The sequence below is a fragment of the Lacerta agilis genome, chromosome 3, assembly GCF_009819535.1.
Source record: "Lacerta agilis isolate rLacAgi1 chromosome 3, rLacAgi1.pri, whole genome shotgun sequence".
Classification (NCBI taxonomy): Eukaryota; Metazoa; Chordata; class Lepidosauria; order Squamata; family Lacertidae; genus Lacerta; species Lacerta agilis.
In genome coordinates, this window is record NC_046314.1 from 33,979,612 (window position 1) to 33,995,100 (window position 15,489).

At 41.2% G+C, this 15,489-nt stretch overlaps 2 protein-coding genes across 7 annotated transcripts in view; one reads left to right on the top strand and one right to left on the bottom strand.

Annotated features, from left to right (window-relative positions):
- The window catches only part of ADGRB3 (adhesion G protein-coupled receptor B3), a 424,323-nt gene that overhangs the window by 186,199 nt on the left and 222,635 nt on the right, over positions 1–15,489 (top strand). For all 6 annotated transcript variants that reach the window (XM_033143214.1, XM_033143211.1, XM_033143210.1 and 3 more), the window contains one exon: positions 8,264–8,458. In XM_033143214.1, the coding sequence (XP_032999105.1) occupies positions 8,264–8,458 (195 nt within the window). The remainder of the gene's footprint in view (positions 1–8,263; positions 8,459–15,489) is intronic.
- On the bottom strand, positions 12,458–12,809 carry LOC117043500 (dynein light chain roadblock-type 2-like). Its single transcript, XM_033143217.1, has one exon. The coding sequence runs from the start codon at positions 12,807–12,809 to the stop codon at positions 12,519–12,521; it is 291 nt and encodes a 96-aa protein (XP_032999108.1). The 3' UTR covers positions 12,458–12,518.

Consider the following 15,489-nt stretch of genomic DNA (forward strand, 5'->3'; position numbering starts at 1 on the left):
CCTGATCAAATTAGCAGGCCCCTGTGGCTGCTTTGAAGCACAGAAAAGGACATCAGATCTCACCTTGGATCAACCGCGTCATGTCTTGTTTGGCCCCAAGACATGACGGAAACAAGCCACTGTCAGCTCATTAAAACACTTACCATCTGATGCAGAACAAAACATACTGGGGTTATTTTTATTTTTAGCATGGTTTTATGTTTCACAGAAAATGTGCCAAATTCACAAGTGTTGAATTCTAGCAGCAGCTGGAAAAGAAGAGTTGGGAGCACAACTAAGTGCACTACAGCTTCGCCAGTCCAGCACCAGACATGTCAGGTGATGAGGGGGAAGTGGGTGTGGCATTGCTAAAATGGCCTTTCAGGCCAAACGGAGAGGCCTAGGTGGTCTAATTAGGCCCATGGGATGGAAGATCCCCACCACTGCTTTGCGTGGCCATTCTGTGGACCAAAGTTACAAATGCTTGTCCTTTACATGATTCAGGGAGATGTGCTTCAAGGAGACTTATGCATAGGGTGTTTGCATCTGTTGTCCACACTTCACGTTTATTGTTAAAAATACTATGCCTCACATGGCATAGTCCTGGAAAATGCCATGGCAGCAAGTGTTCAATCGTCAAGGCAGTAGCTTGTCTCCTCATGCATACTGAGTGTTCTGTCCTGCGCTGCAGAAGTATTTATTTCCAGACTTCATCCTGCAATGAAAGACTTTAGAGGTCAAGAGTTAGCACCTGTGTACTAATGTTGTGTGTAATGAAAGGGACATAAAGAGATACAGGAGCGGAAGGAAATGCAGAGAGTTCATCCTCTGGCCTATAAAAAGTTCACACCAAGGCATTTTTTTGAAGTGAAAAATTCTACATAAATATAACTGCTTTATACTTCCTTTCCCTCCACATCTTTCCTTTGAGAGGTGTTCAAGTAAGCCTGCATCAGGTGTTTGAGCATTTCCCAGATATGATAGATACACATTGTTCAGTTGTCAGTTGTTCAGAGAGCCAGCGTAGTGTAGTGGTTAAGAGTGGTGGAATTGTAATCTGGTGAACCAGGTTCGCTCTCCCGCTCCTCCACATGCAGCTGCTGGGTGACCTTGGGCTAGTCACACTTCTCTGAAGTCTCTCAGCCTCACTCACCTCACAGAGTGTTTGTTGTGGGGGAGGAAGGGAAAGGAGAATGTTAGCCGCTTTGAGACTCCTTAAGGGGAGTGAAAGGTGGGATATCAAGTCCAAACTCTTCTTCCTCCTCTTCTTCTTGTCAGATATTGGCCAGAGGACCAGGAAGTTCGATTTCTGCTGTGTTGCTAGGGTAGCCAGTTGAAGAAGGCATGGCTCCTGCACCTTTAATAGTTGTGTAGAGAGGGCATGTGAGCAGAAACTGATTGCCATGCATGCTTCACCTGCTGAAAGTCGCCCTTATATGGAACTATTAAGCTCATCTTTTTCACCTGGCCACCTTAGGTGTTGCAGAATCCCCCAAACCCAACAGGTTCCTAAATGCCTATTGTTATTCTGCTACAGAAACAGCTTAAACAGCATGTTTTGCATTGAATTCTGATTCCTGTGTATTCTTGAGGCTTTTAGACCACCTTCTGTCTTAAATGCAGGATGATGGTAAGTTTGATTGCACTGTGATATCCTAATTCCCAGCACTGGATTTTGTTTGCAACTGTCTATCTTGCATGACCCCCCCCCCCAAAAAAAAGTTTTGAAGTGTATGTTCTTTAGCCTTTTTCAAAAGGTTAATTCTTAAGAACTGTACTTTTATTTAGATGCAGGATGAGTTGAAAGTACATCAGCTGTTCTATGCAGATGGGGGTGGGCGGGCTCAGTGGTGGTTCTTTATCAGAAGTGGCATGAGGTAAAATGTGGGAAGGGATTATCACAGAAATGGGGGTGCAGGGAGTATGGAGCCAACTGACAGCATATTCTAGTTGCCACACATCACAGAGAAGTGTTTGACTACCATTTCCACGGCTGTTAGCATCTTGTCATTTCAAGGGCACAGAGAAATTCAACAGCAAATAAACTTTAGTTACGTGAGGAGTCAAGACATAAAACAAGGGCAGTGTCTGCGTCTTGCCCTCTGCAGCCAGCACCTCAGTTTTTTTCCTGTCACAGAACTGAATTACTATGAAAACTGAATTACTATGAAAACAAGGAATGCAAAGATACATACAATAAATTAAGCATCTATGCCATTTAATATTTTGTGGAAAGAAACAATTGGAAACAAAATCGTTTATCTCCATGCCACAATGCTTTTTATGTAATTGTTCAGGAATTATGATTCTATTCTTGTAGCATCCAATTAATTAATGACTTACGCAACAAGCCATGCATAGCTTTTTAAAACTATCACATGGATGCTAAAGAGAAGAAATTGCTTGAATTTTGCATTTTTATGCTTAAAGAATCAACAACCCTGTATTCACCTTGTGTCCTCAGTTCTGTACTCTGTTAAGCTTTCTTTTTTCTTTTCTTTTCTTTTTTCCATATTGAATGTAACAAATAAATATGGACACAATCCAGACACGTAAACAGGATTACCATAGGCTCAACAGAGCCCTGTTTTTATCCATCCTATATTGCCACCAACACAAAGCCACTGAGGGGATGAGGGTGCATGTGTGTGTGTGTGTCACATACCCCCACCTTCTTTCCCCCTCACTGTTCTTTAGGGAACAATGAACTTGCTCTGAGCAGATGAGAAAAGTATCAGTGGGGATATGGTGAATGTGTACAGACCTCCCATTCCCCAATACGCCCCGTAATTCTGCCTGCATGAATATTCCTTTGCTCACTTAGGGAGAGTGGCAGGGGAAGCAACTCCTCCACACACAGCTACTATGCCCCTGGTGAACTGAACATGAACCAATAGAATTTTAATTCTCAGCCGTAATTTGAGAGACATTGCAGCACGACAAACGTAGTTCATGTTTGCAAAACATATATCTGTAGCTAGAGATACCAATATTGAGATGAAAACCGAGTGCCATGACACAGTGTCAAAAAACAGGGTTCATTTGAAGAACACTTGCTGTTTAAAACCCGAAGTCTTAGTTCCCTGAATGAGAAGACCCATGCAATTTAACTGCTGGCTATAATATATCTGTCGCTCTGTGTGCAAGCACATGTCACAAGCTTTTCGGAGACCTCATTCTCCATTCCTTTGATTTTTTTCCTTCTCTTGTCAATTTACATTGCATAACGGCAGAACACAAAATCTTAAAAAACATGCCCCATGGTTAAGCACCACCAGCAGGCAAATTGTTCACACAGCATTCCAGTGTCAGCAAGTTTAATCGGCAACAATTGCAGTATTTAGAGAAAAGAATGAACGCTATAAAGCAAACATGGGGAGAATTTTAAGAATGAAACTATTTCCAGGGCTGTATCTACTACATTTGCTCTATCTGTCTTTGCTTTCTGATGAACGTTGTACCTCTTAGTGCTACAAATCCTATGTGCCTCAATTCTTCTACTTCACTTATATTTATTTTGTACTTCTCCCCCCCAAATTACCTTCGCAAGGTGAAGACTTGAGAAAATGTACAACAAAAATAGTAAGAACATATACGTACATATATGTAAAAACCACAAAACCTAAGGAAGTTATGCAGCAGCAGCTAGTGGTTTAACCCAAAGCCAGGCAAAGTAGGCTGATTTTTTTAAAATAAGCAGTAGATATATTTCACAGGAATAATTCTATAGCAAACACAATAGAGAAATAAATTTTGTAATAATTCTACTACATGCGAAATAGATCTTTCATTTTATAGAATTATAGAATTGTAGAGTTGGAAGGGAGCCCAAGGGTCGTCTATTCCAACCCCCCGCAATGCAAGAATCTCAACTAAAGCATCCATGACAGATGGACTGATTTTCTTACCATATACCTGGCCATGCTTCATTGTTTTCCTCTATTGTTGAATTGTTGGAGTGCTCTGTTAGTTTTGTTTGTTGTATATTTAATAAAATATATAAAAAAATTCTACTACATACAAAAAAAAAATTACATAACAAATACCGCTGAATGGTTTGCAGACCACTGAAATTAAAGTAAGGTCCATTCACTTTAATGGGTTAACTCTGTGTAAGTAGAATGACTGTTGACCACAGCCCCATAGGTTGCAATCCTGTGACCCCTGGGAGGATGACATAGGAACCATAGGATACACCACAGCTTCTGCTCTGGTGTGGGTGGGTGGGTGAGAGGGAGGGAGGGAGAACCAATGTTGGATCCCTGCCACTGTGGCAACTTTCTCAACCCTGACCCAGCCAGGGAGCCCTGACATTGTTGATGTAATTGTAATCTGTTTTAGTATTTTAACTTTTGTATGTTTTCAAGTATGATTTTGAGGGGGGTTATTTTCCCTCAACTAAGTGACGTATGAATTTTACGTAATAAATAATTAAATTATTTAACCTGAAGGACCCACATCAAATTACTAATGAATCCATAACATCCATATCAATCTGCAAAGGTTGCAAAGTAAGTATAGTTACATCATTCACAATCTTCGTGATATTTCCTTACAGCCTTACTGTACCCCACCAACCCACTTTGGTTTTTAGTAGCTATAGTAACTGGAAAAGAAGTAGCTGTACACTGCACTTTGGTTTCCAACTTTACACTATGTACTGTGTTTCAGCAAAAATAGGGCACTCTGGATCCCAGATCGGTGTCCACTAACTAATGAAAGCCAATTTTCAATATGCACATCTATTGTGAGACAGCAGCTGAAGTACCACTTTAACAGCTCCTTTATTCCACCATCTCGTGGCTCATAAACTGCATCTTAATAAGCCTGCATGTAAGTGCACTAAAAGATGACCTTCACATAGGAAGAATAGCACTGTCGACCAGAGCAACTTTCTTCAGCAATGTAAGCTTCCCCCCCCCGCCATGTTGCTTTGTGACTTACACATTAACCTGACAACTACAAGAAGCTGAGTTATATTCAGGATCTCAGTCAAAATATATATCAAGTAACAACTTCTCCTTTCTGTAATTTGGAGCACAACACATATTTGCCTCACTTTACAGGGTCAGAGACCCAAAGGGAAGCCATCCATCTGAGCCCAGCTTATTCTTACCAAATCATTCTAATAGTACCTTCAGTCTAATGCAGGGGTGGCTAACTTTGTTGTTGTTGTTCAGTCGTGTCCGACTCTTCGTGACCCCATGGACCAAAGCACGCCAGGCACGCCTATCCTTCACTGCCTCTCGTAGTTTGGCCAAACTCATGTTAGTAGCTTCGAGAACACTGTCCAACCATCTCATCCTCTGTCGTCCCCTTCTCCTTGTGCCCTCCATCTTTCCCAACATCAGGGTCTTTTCTAGGGAGTCTTCTCTTCTCATGAGGTGGCCAAAGTACTGGAGCCTCAACTTCAGGATCTGTCCTTCTAGTGAGCACTCAGGGCTGATTTCTTTGAGAATGGCTAACTTATAGACCTCCAGATGTTGTCCTGGCCAATGATCAGGAATGTTGGGAGCTGTCGTCCAGCAGCATCTGGAGCAACACAAGTTCCCCAGCTGTGATCTAAAGACCACTTTATGGAATGATATTGTAGTATATGGAGTATGTGAAGAATGGTTAATTTGCCATGAATATTCAGACTGGCTGATAAGTGTAACAGCTGTTCAACTGATAAACTTGCAGCAGACACTCTTGTCATAGTTGATCGCAAAATAAAACACACAGGGCAGGATTCAACTTATGAAGACTTCCACTTACACAATGGGAAACAAAAACAAAAAACAAAACAAACTATTTATTTGCATAGCCTACAGGCCATTGCATCAAAAAGACACATATTACAGATACTGATAAAACCATATATAACCAATAAAATGAGCTGAATTGGGATTCAGCACAATTAAAACAAGAATAAATGAGATCTTAATTATGAGGGGGCGCTGTTATCATTCAGCTGGCAGCCCTCAATTTCATGGCCCTCTCAACAAATCTGGCTACCTTCTCCGTTGTCTGGGTATTCTGGTCTGGGTATCCAGGAGGAAAAACAATATGTCCTCGGGTGAGCGGCCTGGAATAGCGAGTATAAGCAGCATGACAATCTCTTCCCTCAAGTCTTTATATAAGGGGCAAGTACATGTGATACAGTCTCCACATTACCGACTCCACAGGAGCAGAGTCGATTCTGGAATGGTGTTTTTGAGAATCGGCCTTCAAGAACAGCGGAAGGTAGCATATCTAATCTGGCCAACGTAAAAGCTCGTCTATATTTTGGAATAGTTAAATTGGACAGGAATGTCGCCTGGGAGTCCAGGTAGGAGGGGGGAAGATGAATGTACCATGCACTGAATTTCTTAATGATGGCCAGGTTATTTTGTTGTTCAATATTCTTCGGGGGCTGGTTTATGAGGCTTTTTGCCTTGGATAGGCCCATACACAATGGGGTTTCATCCCATGCCCCTGTGCCCCCTGAAATTGACTCGGGGAGGGGATCAGGATTGCTCCCAGAACTGGGTGGGTGGGGGAGGTGATTGTTCCATCTGACAAGCCAAAATGCCTGCACTAATGGAACAATCAGAAGAGTGCAGTGTTGGATTCCTCCTCTGGTTTCAAGTTCATTTCCATGCCAGATTTGAACAGATTATGCACTCCTTATGCAACTTGCTATGGTCAGAGCCTACAGACAAGCAAACATAGAGCTCAATACTGTATAGCAATATGGAAGGGTTTTTGCAAGAAACTATTTTCACAGGCAAAAAAAAATCTTGGCATTTGCCTTAAGTATTTACAAAAACGATTAGAGAGAGATGGCAGTCCCCATGAGCTTGTTCTCCATCCTGCCTCTCCCTGGGCCCATTTGAGCATTCTTCCTCAAAGTATTGGGACCCTTTCTTGATAGTTGTAAGGAGTGATAAAAAGAAGTTGAAGGTGGTTGTTTAAAAAGTGAATACTGCCATTTTTTATTTATTTATTTATTTATTTATTTATGGAGGCTATAATGTTGCATGCATCCCTCTGAAGCCATTTATCTTTCATCATTTGCTCTTTAGGAGGGCATCTTTCACTTTTCATTTTTTACTTACGGTACAAATAGTAATATGCTGGCTTTGTAACATCCCCCTGCTGCATGCTGTAATATATCTATTGACTTGGCTTAAGGGGCAGCTGAAACTAATGGATTTGTACCAACTGGCAGCTAAGGAGAAAAGTGCAATAGACGGTCCCCATAAATTCTGCATATGCATATAGTGATTCATAGATTTTGTCTTTCCATGGGAACTGGTTCCCTTTGTTCTCAACATTTACCTACATCAGGCTTTCACAACTGGATGACTAGGTATTTGTTTTGTATTGTTTTTAAACTCTTCTGTCTCTTCTGCAATTATTTTAAACTGCTTTTATTATATTTGGTACATTGCCTTGGGACGTACACGTAAGGCAAGTAATAAATACTACTAATAATACATATAAACCTACAGCTGTCAGGCATAAGAACTGTGGTAGCATCAGCCACCAAACCCAGTCCCATACCCTGAAGTAGCTTCCTTTTGTATTCTTCAAATGGATTAAGCCACACGATCCAAACAAACAGGAGAACAAGGAAAGAAGAAGCATATGAATGTCACCCGGAGACTGACAGGAATGGGATTTTACATCCTGCAAAACCATGTGTGCAAATTAGAGTTTATTATGCCAAAATAAATTTCAACAAGCTTGGAACCTATTGGTTGCTCATCTTTAGGGATAATTTGCTCAAAAACGTAGTGAGCCTGAAACAGCCACATTCTATTGTGATATTGTTTTCGGAGAGACACTCATCTCTAAGGCATCAAAATACAAAAGAACCTATAAATCAAGGTTTTGCCAGTGACTTGAATAGAATGTAGATTGCTCTCATAAAGTGGTTATTTATGTAGTCTGGCAATGTAATGTGTCTGAAGTTCTCATACAAAAAAAGTATATGAAAGCTAAGTATAATGACTGCAGCTGTGTGGGTTTTGGGGTTTTTTGTGTTTTTTTTAATAACATGCCTCCAGATTCTCCAACTCAGTAGTTTATTCTTGCCCAGCATATTTCTTTGTGGAAAAATTAAGAAGTAGCTCTCTTATTTCCCCCTAAATGTGTTTCATGACATCCTATGTAAAATCGACATCATGGCTAAGCTGTAAATTATTCCAGTTTCTTTAGAATATCAACATAGCAATCTCTCAAGTTCATTTGGTGATGAGTCTTGGACTATTCAGTAAAGTAGGTTCTAATATTTATCACACTGTTTTAACTTTCACAGATTAAAGAACATCTTGCAAAAGGACAGAGGACACTGGCAGGTGAAGGAATGTCCCAGGTGACGAAGACCCTTCTGGATTTAACTCAGAGGAAGAATTTTTATGCCGGGGATCTCTTGGTTTCTGTGGAAATTCTCAGGAATGTTACAGATACATTTAAAAGAGCAAGCTACATTCCAGCTTCTGATGGGGTCCAGGTAAGTGAAACTAGTAATAGAGCATAGCTAAGTAGCCATAGCTAAGTAAGTAGAATCCCCTTGCCATCTCCAGTTAAAATGGTCTCTAGTAAGGAGAGCAGCTGCTTCAGATCTGCCTGAGAGCTGCTTCCACTGGACCAAACACTGGACAAACACGTCAGTCTTCTCCAATATGGTGCCCTCCATCTGTTTTGGACTACAGCTCCCATCTGCCCCAGGTAGCATGACCAATGCAGGAGAGGAGAGTAGGAGAGCTCAGCTTTGGCAGAAATGTGAAATCTGTTTCTACGTTCCACATTCTGTTTTTACATTCACTATGTAGTGAATGGCCACTAGGATTAAAGGCACAGCAGTTTTCATTATTGCTCACATGTAATATTTGATAAGAAATTGATGCTCTGTAACTGGCATAACTGCCTTCAATACAGACTCGATTGGTTGCAACGCCAGCACAATTAATTGTTTTGTCACACTGAGCTATGAGATAGCTGGAAGTGCACCACCTCCTGAACATATGTGCTGATTCAGAAAGTCTTTGCATCAGGCATTTAGGCTGAAACAAAAGCAAACATAACAATGACAACATCGTTAATTTGACACCGTATATCCTAGGTACTTCAATCTGATAAAGCCGCATCCTAATTAGTGTTAGGATTGGAGGATTGGAGAAGATCAGTTTACATCCCAATCCCAAAGAAGGGCAGTGCCAAAGAATGCTCTAACTACCGCACAATTGCACTCATTTCACACGCTAGCAAGGTTATGCTTAAAATTCTACAAGGCAGGCTTAAGCAGTACGTGGACCGAGAACTCCCAGAAGTGCAAGCTGGATTTCGAAGGGGCAGAGGAACCAGAGACCAAATTGCAAACATGCGCTGGATTATGGAGAAAGCTAGAGAGTTCCAGAAAAACATCTACTTCTGCTTCATTGACTACGCAAAAGCATTTGACTGTGTCGACCACAGCAAACTATGGCAAGTTCTTAAAGAAATGGGAGTGCCTGATCACCTCATCCATCTCCTGAGAAATCTGTATGTGGGACAAGAAGCTACAGTTAGAACTGGATGTGGAATAACTGATTGGTTCAAAATTGGGAAAGGAGTACGACAAGGCTGTATATTGTCCCCCTGCTTATTTAACTTATATGCAGAATTCATCATGCGAAAGGCTGGGCTGGATGAATCCCAAACCGGAATTAAGATTGCCGGAAAAAATATCAACAACCTCAGATATGCTGATGATACAACCTTGATGGCAGAAAGTGAGGAGGAATTGAAGAACCTTTTAATGAGGGTGAAAGAGGAAAGCGCAAAATATGGTCTGAAGCTCAACATCAAAAAAACTAAGATCATGGCCACTGGTCCCATCACCTCCTGGCAAATAGAAGGGGAAGAAATGGAGGCAGTGAGAGATTTCACTTTCTTGGGTTCCATGATCACTGCAGATGGTGACAGCAGTCACGAAATTAGAAGACGCCTGCTTCTTGGGAGAAAAGCAATGACAAACCTAGACAGCATCTTAAAAAGCAAAGACATCACCTTGCCGACAAAGGTCCGTATAGTTAAAGCTATGGTTTTTCCAGTAGTAATGTACGGAAGTGAGAGCTGGACCATCAAGAAGGCTGATCGCCGAAGAATTGATGCTTTTGAATTATGGTGCTGGAGGAGACTCTTGAGAGTCCCATGGACTGCAAGAAGATCAAACCTATCCATTCTCAAGGAAATCGGCCCTGAGTGCTCACTAGAAGGACAGATCCTGAAGTTGAGGCTCCAGTACTTTGGCCACCTCATGAGAAGAGAAGACTCCTTAGAAAAGACCCTGATGTTGGGAAAGATTGAGGGCACAAGGAGAAGGGGACGACAGAGGATGAGATGGTTGGACAGTATTCTCGAAGCTACTAACATGAGTTTGGCCAAACTGCGGGAGGCAGTGAAGGATAGGCGTGCCTGGCGTGCTCTGGTCCATGGGGTCACGAAGAGTCGGACACGACTGAACGACTGAACAACAACAATTAGTGTTAAAAGAAAAGAAAACAAAGGCTGCTTTAACTCAACTCTACAGTCAGACCCAGACAGAGAGGATAGTAGTTTTGCATGTCCTTAAAATAATAATTAAAAAAAACCACTGTGGGCAGCATGAGAAGAATTTAAGATAAGCCCCAAAGCTTCTCTTTTCCAACATCCTGTTTCCTGCAGTGGCCAATGAGATGCCAGTGGGAAACTCACAAACAGGCACATGAAGGCCATAGCCTTCTCACACTGCTCTTCCCTGGTGACTGGCATTCAGAGGCGCTCCCTCTGATCTTGCCGGTGGCGCAAAGCTACCCTGAATAGTAGCCACCAAGAGCCATTTCTTGTATAAATTTAGCTAATCACAAGAGACATAATCTTTCTTAAGCACACCTCCTGTATCAAAACCTAAAGCAGAATGTTAAGTAGTAAGAATGGCCGTGAATGCTAGTGTCTGGTGGTTCCAGGATATAACCTGAAGGCACATGAGACCACCAACTTGCTGAAATTAAGCAGGTCTGGATCTAGTCAATGTGTGCATGGGTGATTGCTTGGGAACCATATGTACACTGCCTTGGGTCTCGTGATGGAAGAAAGGAAGGATATAAATAAGTAAAATGACCATCCATTAAGCTTCTCAGAATAGATCATGCAACTATCTGCTAGGACAATAAATTATTTTAATTAGATGATAGCAGTGTGGCTTTAATTGAAGTCTATGAGGGGAAAGAACTTCATGCAGGCTTATAACTTTGCATATATGGACTACATTTTTGTGGGTTTCCTGTACTCGGCTTCCTGTACCAAACTTTTCCTTTAAAAAAACAAACCCACAGAATTTTGCATCCAGCACAGAATTGACATTATTTTGGCTATTTTTTGTAGTTTGATTTCATCTTGAACAACTTTCATTAAGAGTTTACGGCTATTTAAGTAAGCAAGAAAGTAAACCCCCCCCCCAATACCTCCTTGATGCAAACTTTCTTTCTACAATGGCAAATAAATGACACTGCAGGGGCTAATACAGATGTGCTGGTTTGTTTACGCATGGCTGGATGCAGGATCGCATGTTCTTTACCCAGAACTCCTCAAACCCTACCTGAAGACAACTGCTATCTTGATGCTGACCTTCTTGATAAACCCAGGATCTGAAACTATACAAATAGGAATACATTTGCAGTGTTGTTTCTGCAGCACCCTAATGTATCCCGAAGTCAAACAGTGCAGGGTGGCAGCATAGGGGCAAGAAAAAGATCAGGGGTTCTTTTTCAGCCGGAACTCGCTAGAACTCAGTTCTAGCACCTCTCAGTTGGGTGCCGTTGCCATTATAAAGAGAACAAGGGAGGCGTTCATAGTGAGTTCCGGCACCTCTTTTTCTAGAAAAATAGCATTGAGAAAGGTGCAATGAAAATCCTCTTTCCCACTTGCACATACAGAAAGTGCATATGAACAGAAGGGAAGCTTAAGATTGAAGCCAGAGTTACTGTCTGTCTGTCTGTCTGTCTGTTTCATATATATATATATATATATATATATATATATATATATATATATATTCCGTCATTCGTTGTGAAAGTAATCACAATATTCATAATAGAATAACATTTATGAGAACATGAAATCAACAGTAAAATAATGACACAAATATGCACATCTAAAACAATTACCTTTGATCAAACAACAAATAATCATCACAGAATAAGAATCTTGTCAGCTGGTGATGAAAATTAGCTAACGTAGTTGCCAACCAAATCTCAGGAGGAAATGTGTGTTATTACTCAAAGTTGTTGCTTTAATTCTAAATCTCTCTCTTTAAAAATTCCACACGTGCTTTAAGCATTTACGTTTATTGTCCTTTAAGCAGTTAGACACACCTTTTCATTAATTCAGTTACAAATACAATGCATTTGCACACACGATAGATTTTAGCTTGCAAACTTCCTGACAAGTTACTGGAAATGTTTCTTAGTGGTATGTTATGCCTTTATATATCTGTAGTAAATGTTATTTTAAAATTGTAGCACAGTTCACATAAAATTGGTGTGGATGGTCTATTCACAAGGATTTTGGATAACAATCAGAAGATATTCCTTATCTGGGGCAACCATCATTCCATGGTTCTTTGATCTAATCCCGAGAAAGGTTAGATCAGTCTGGGGATCGATATTTCTCACTGTGCTTTTTGCTTTTATCATGAGCTGATGAAGGAGACCAGTGTATTGCACTGGAGTTGAGTTGTCAAGAGTGGTTCTGATTGGGATGTGTTCTTCATTTATGACAATAGTTCCAATAACTCCTTTATGTGACTGGATCCTCTTTAAAGTTCCTTCTGCCTCTGCCATTGGTCAGCTGGGAAGGCTCAAAGGTGACAGCGCTTCAGGAGGCCTCCGTTTTCTAAATATCTCAAGAGTTGTACCAAACTTCTGAGTGCCCAAGCAATGCCTCAACTTGATTTGAATAAATATCTGCTAAATATTTAATTGAAGTCACAAAGCATTTACTTTGTACCAGCCTGGTCTGTCTTGATTCTTTGCAAATGATTATAATGCACGATTAAAACATGTTGCAACTCTGGTCTTAAAAAGGAGCAACCTGAGTGGTCCACCAGCTTTTCAGGCCTGAAATTTGAGAAAGTGTTATGAAGAGAATAAAATGGTGGCCTTGATAAGTGTGGCTAGTCAAAATTTGCTGCTGCAACTAAATACCTATTTTCATAGATAGTATGGTGAGGCTGAAAGAGAAGACGCGTACCCCCAAAAAAGACTACAAGATAGAGTTTGGATCTGAGACCCAAATACTAAGCCACATGTTTGACTCCACATAGCATCCCAAATCATCAGTCTAACAGAAAGCAAAATGCTTTGGCTGGGAGATAATTCACCTATTGTCCACCTCTTCTCACCCCACCACACACCACTTCCTAACTTCATCTGCCCCAACTGCCTTTCTTTCTAAAGTTTCAATCCTCTGCATAGTTGCATCAGAGTAAGTCCCATTGAATTCTGTGGGATTTTTTTTCTGAACAGACCTTCACAGGATTGCTGTCCATCTCACCTCCCTCCTTATTTCTCTTTATCCAGACCCACCAGGAAGTTTTCCTTGCTTCTCTTTTGATTCTTCCTTTGACTCACCCACTCCCTTCCTGTCAACCCCTGCCCAACAAAGAGCTGGGGTAAAAAAAGTGTGAGACTAGCAGCGCCATCCAGTGTTCCCTTGGATGGCTTTTGGCAGAATCAGATTCTCTAAGATAGAATCTAGCCCAGAATTCATCAGATTTCAGCATATCTCTTTGAAAACAGGCCCCAGAACAACTGCCATGTTTCCAGTATGTCCTCCAATGCACATTAATTACATCGTGACATTAAGTTGATTCATAACACTTTGCAAACTTTGGATATGTGCAAGGAGTTCACGAAGCTTTTTTTAAAAAAAAATATTATTATTATTATATGAAGCATCCTAAGTATTTTAAGTATCTCACGGCATCTGACTTGGATGCTGTGGTTGATACAGGCCCAGTAGAGGTAACTTTGGCCCCAGCTTTTCCAGTGATAATGGATTCTTTCCCATTTGTCCAGCCCAAGAATGTGAAGGGATCCTTGGAGAGCTACCACATGTGTGCTGGATCGTTGCTCTTCCTGTCTCATTAAATAGGCCACTGGGGAACTGGCCAAGTAGGTAAAGGGAGTGGTCAGTGCCTCCTTACAACAAGTCAGGATCCTAGTATGCCTAAAGGAGGCAGTGTTAAGACCTCTGTTGAAAAATCCTTCCCTGAATCCCACCCTATTGGATAATTATCAGCAGTCTCCAGCACTGTATTTCTGGGTTAGGTTACTAGAGCATGTGGTGGAGTCCCATCTCCAGGGGTTTCAGGATGAGATGGATTATCTAGATCCATTTCACTCTAGTTTCAAGCCTGGTTGTGGGACAGAAGCATCTCTGGTCACCTAGGTGGACGACTTGCACCAGGAATTGGACAAAGGGAGTGTGTCCCTATTGGATCTGCTGGACCTTTCAGCAGCTTTCGTTATCATCACCCACAGTATCCTCTCCATCTCACCCTTGAGCTCTCCCGAGGCCTATAAGCAAATCCACACTGGATATCCCCCATGTAGACTGTATGCAAACATTCAAGTGGAAATATCCAGAGGAGGGACAAGCAAGCCGAGTGGAATAATTCCACTGTCCACCCATGAATAGTGCCTACACACAAAAATATTATCCAGACAGGGCCCCTCATTTAGTACCATGAGTGCCCTAGGTGTTGCAAAATTCTTAATAGGAGAGAAAACAACAGCAGCATTTGAGAATATGGGGAGGGGGTGGAGAACAATAAATGTACCACTAATTCTGTTTTTTAGAGCTTGTTGGCTTAAAATCACATTGCTTTTAGATGTTTTACATTGTGCTAATAAGACATTTAAAACTAAATTAAAATCAATAAGGCTCTCTGGACATTTTTAACATGAAAGCCTTTCCTTGTGGCCTTTAATTAACCTTTTAGAAGTATGGACACATTTAGGGGCTGTCTGTGTTAGCCTTGTAATCTTTTATGCTTCCAGAGGTGTTGGAAAGGGAATAATTATAGAAATGAAGTTATCTCTTTAGGGAGGAATATTGTAGATTAAGCTCCTTCTCATCTCATATTCACACTCTGTTTTATAATGGGCTATATATTACTGCTGTTCCAGTGATGCAGTGTAGGATATTAGAGGGGTGTGTTATATATTTGCTGGCAAGTATATTGGGGATCTGATTCATCAGATTCCCCAGTGTAAATTCAAGAGTTTCCCCACTGCCTTGATATTGAAGACTGGATCGAGTCTTTAGAATTTTCTTTCCCGTTTCTAATTTCTTTGTAAAATAAAAAGCATGATCCTCTTTTGGCCCCTGGGCAATTCAGCTCCAGGGACCACCATTCGCTCCATAAGACGCACAGGCATTTCCCCTTACTTTTTAGGAGGAAAAAAGTGCGTCTTATGGAGCAAAAAATACGGTAGTCAGTGTAGTAATTTTTGCACT

Coding starts and splice junctions, on each gene's coding strand:
- LOC117043500 (XM_033143217.1), bottom strand. CDS start 12,809: ATGGCAGAGGCAGAAGGAACTTTAAAGAGGATCCAGTCACATAAAGGA.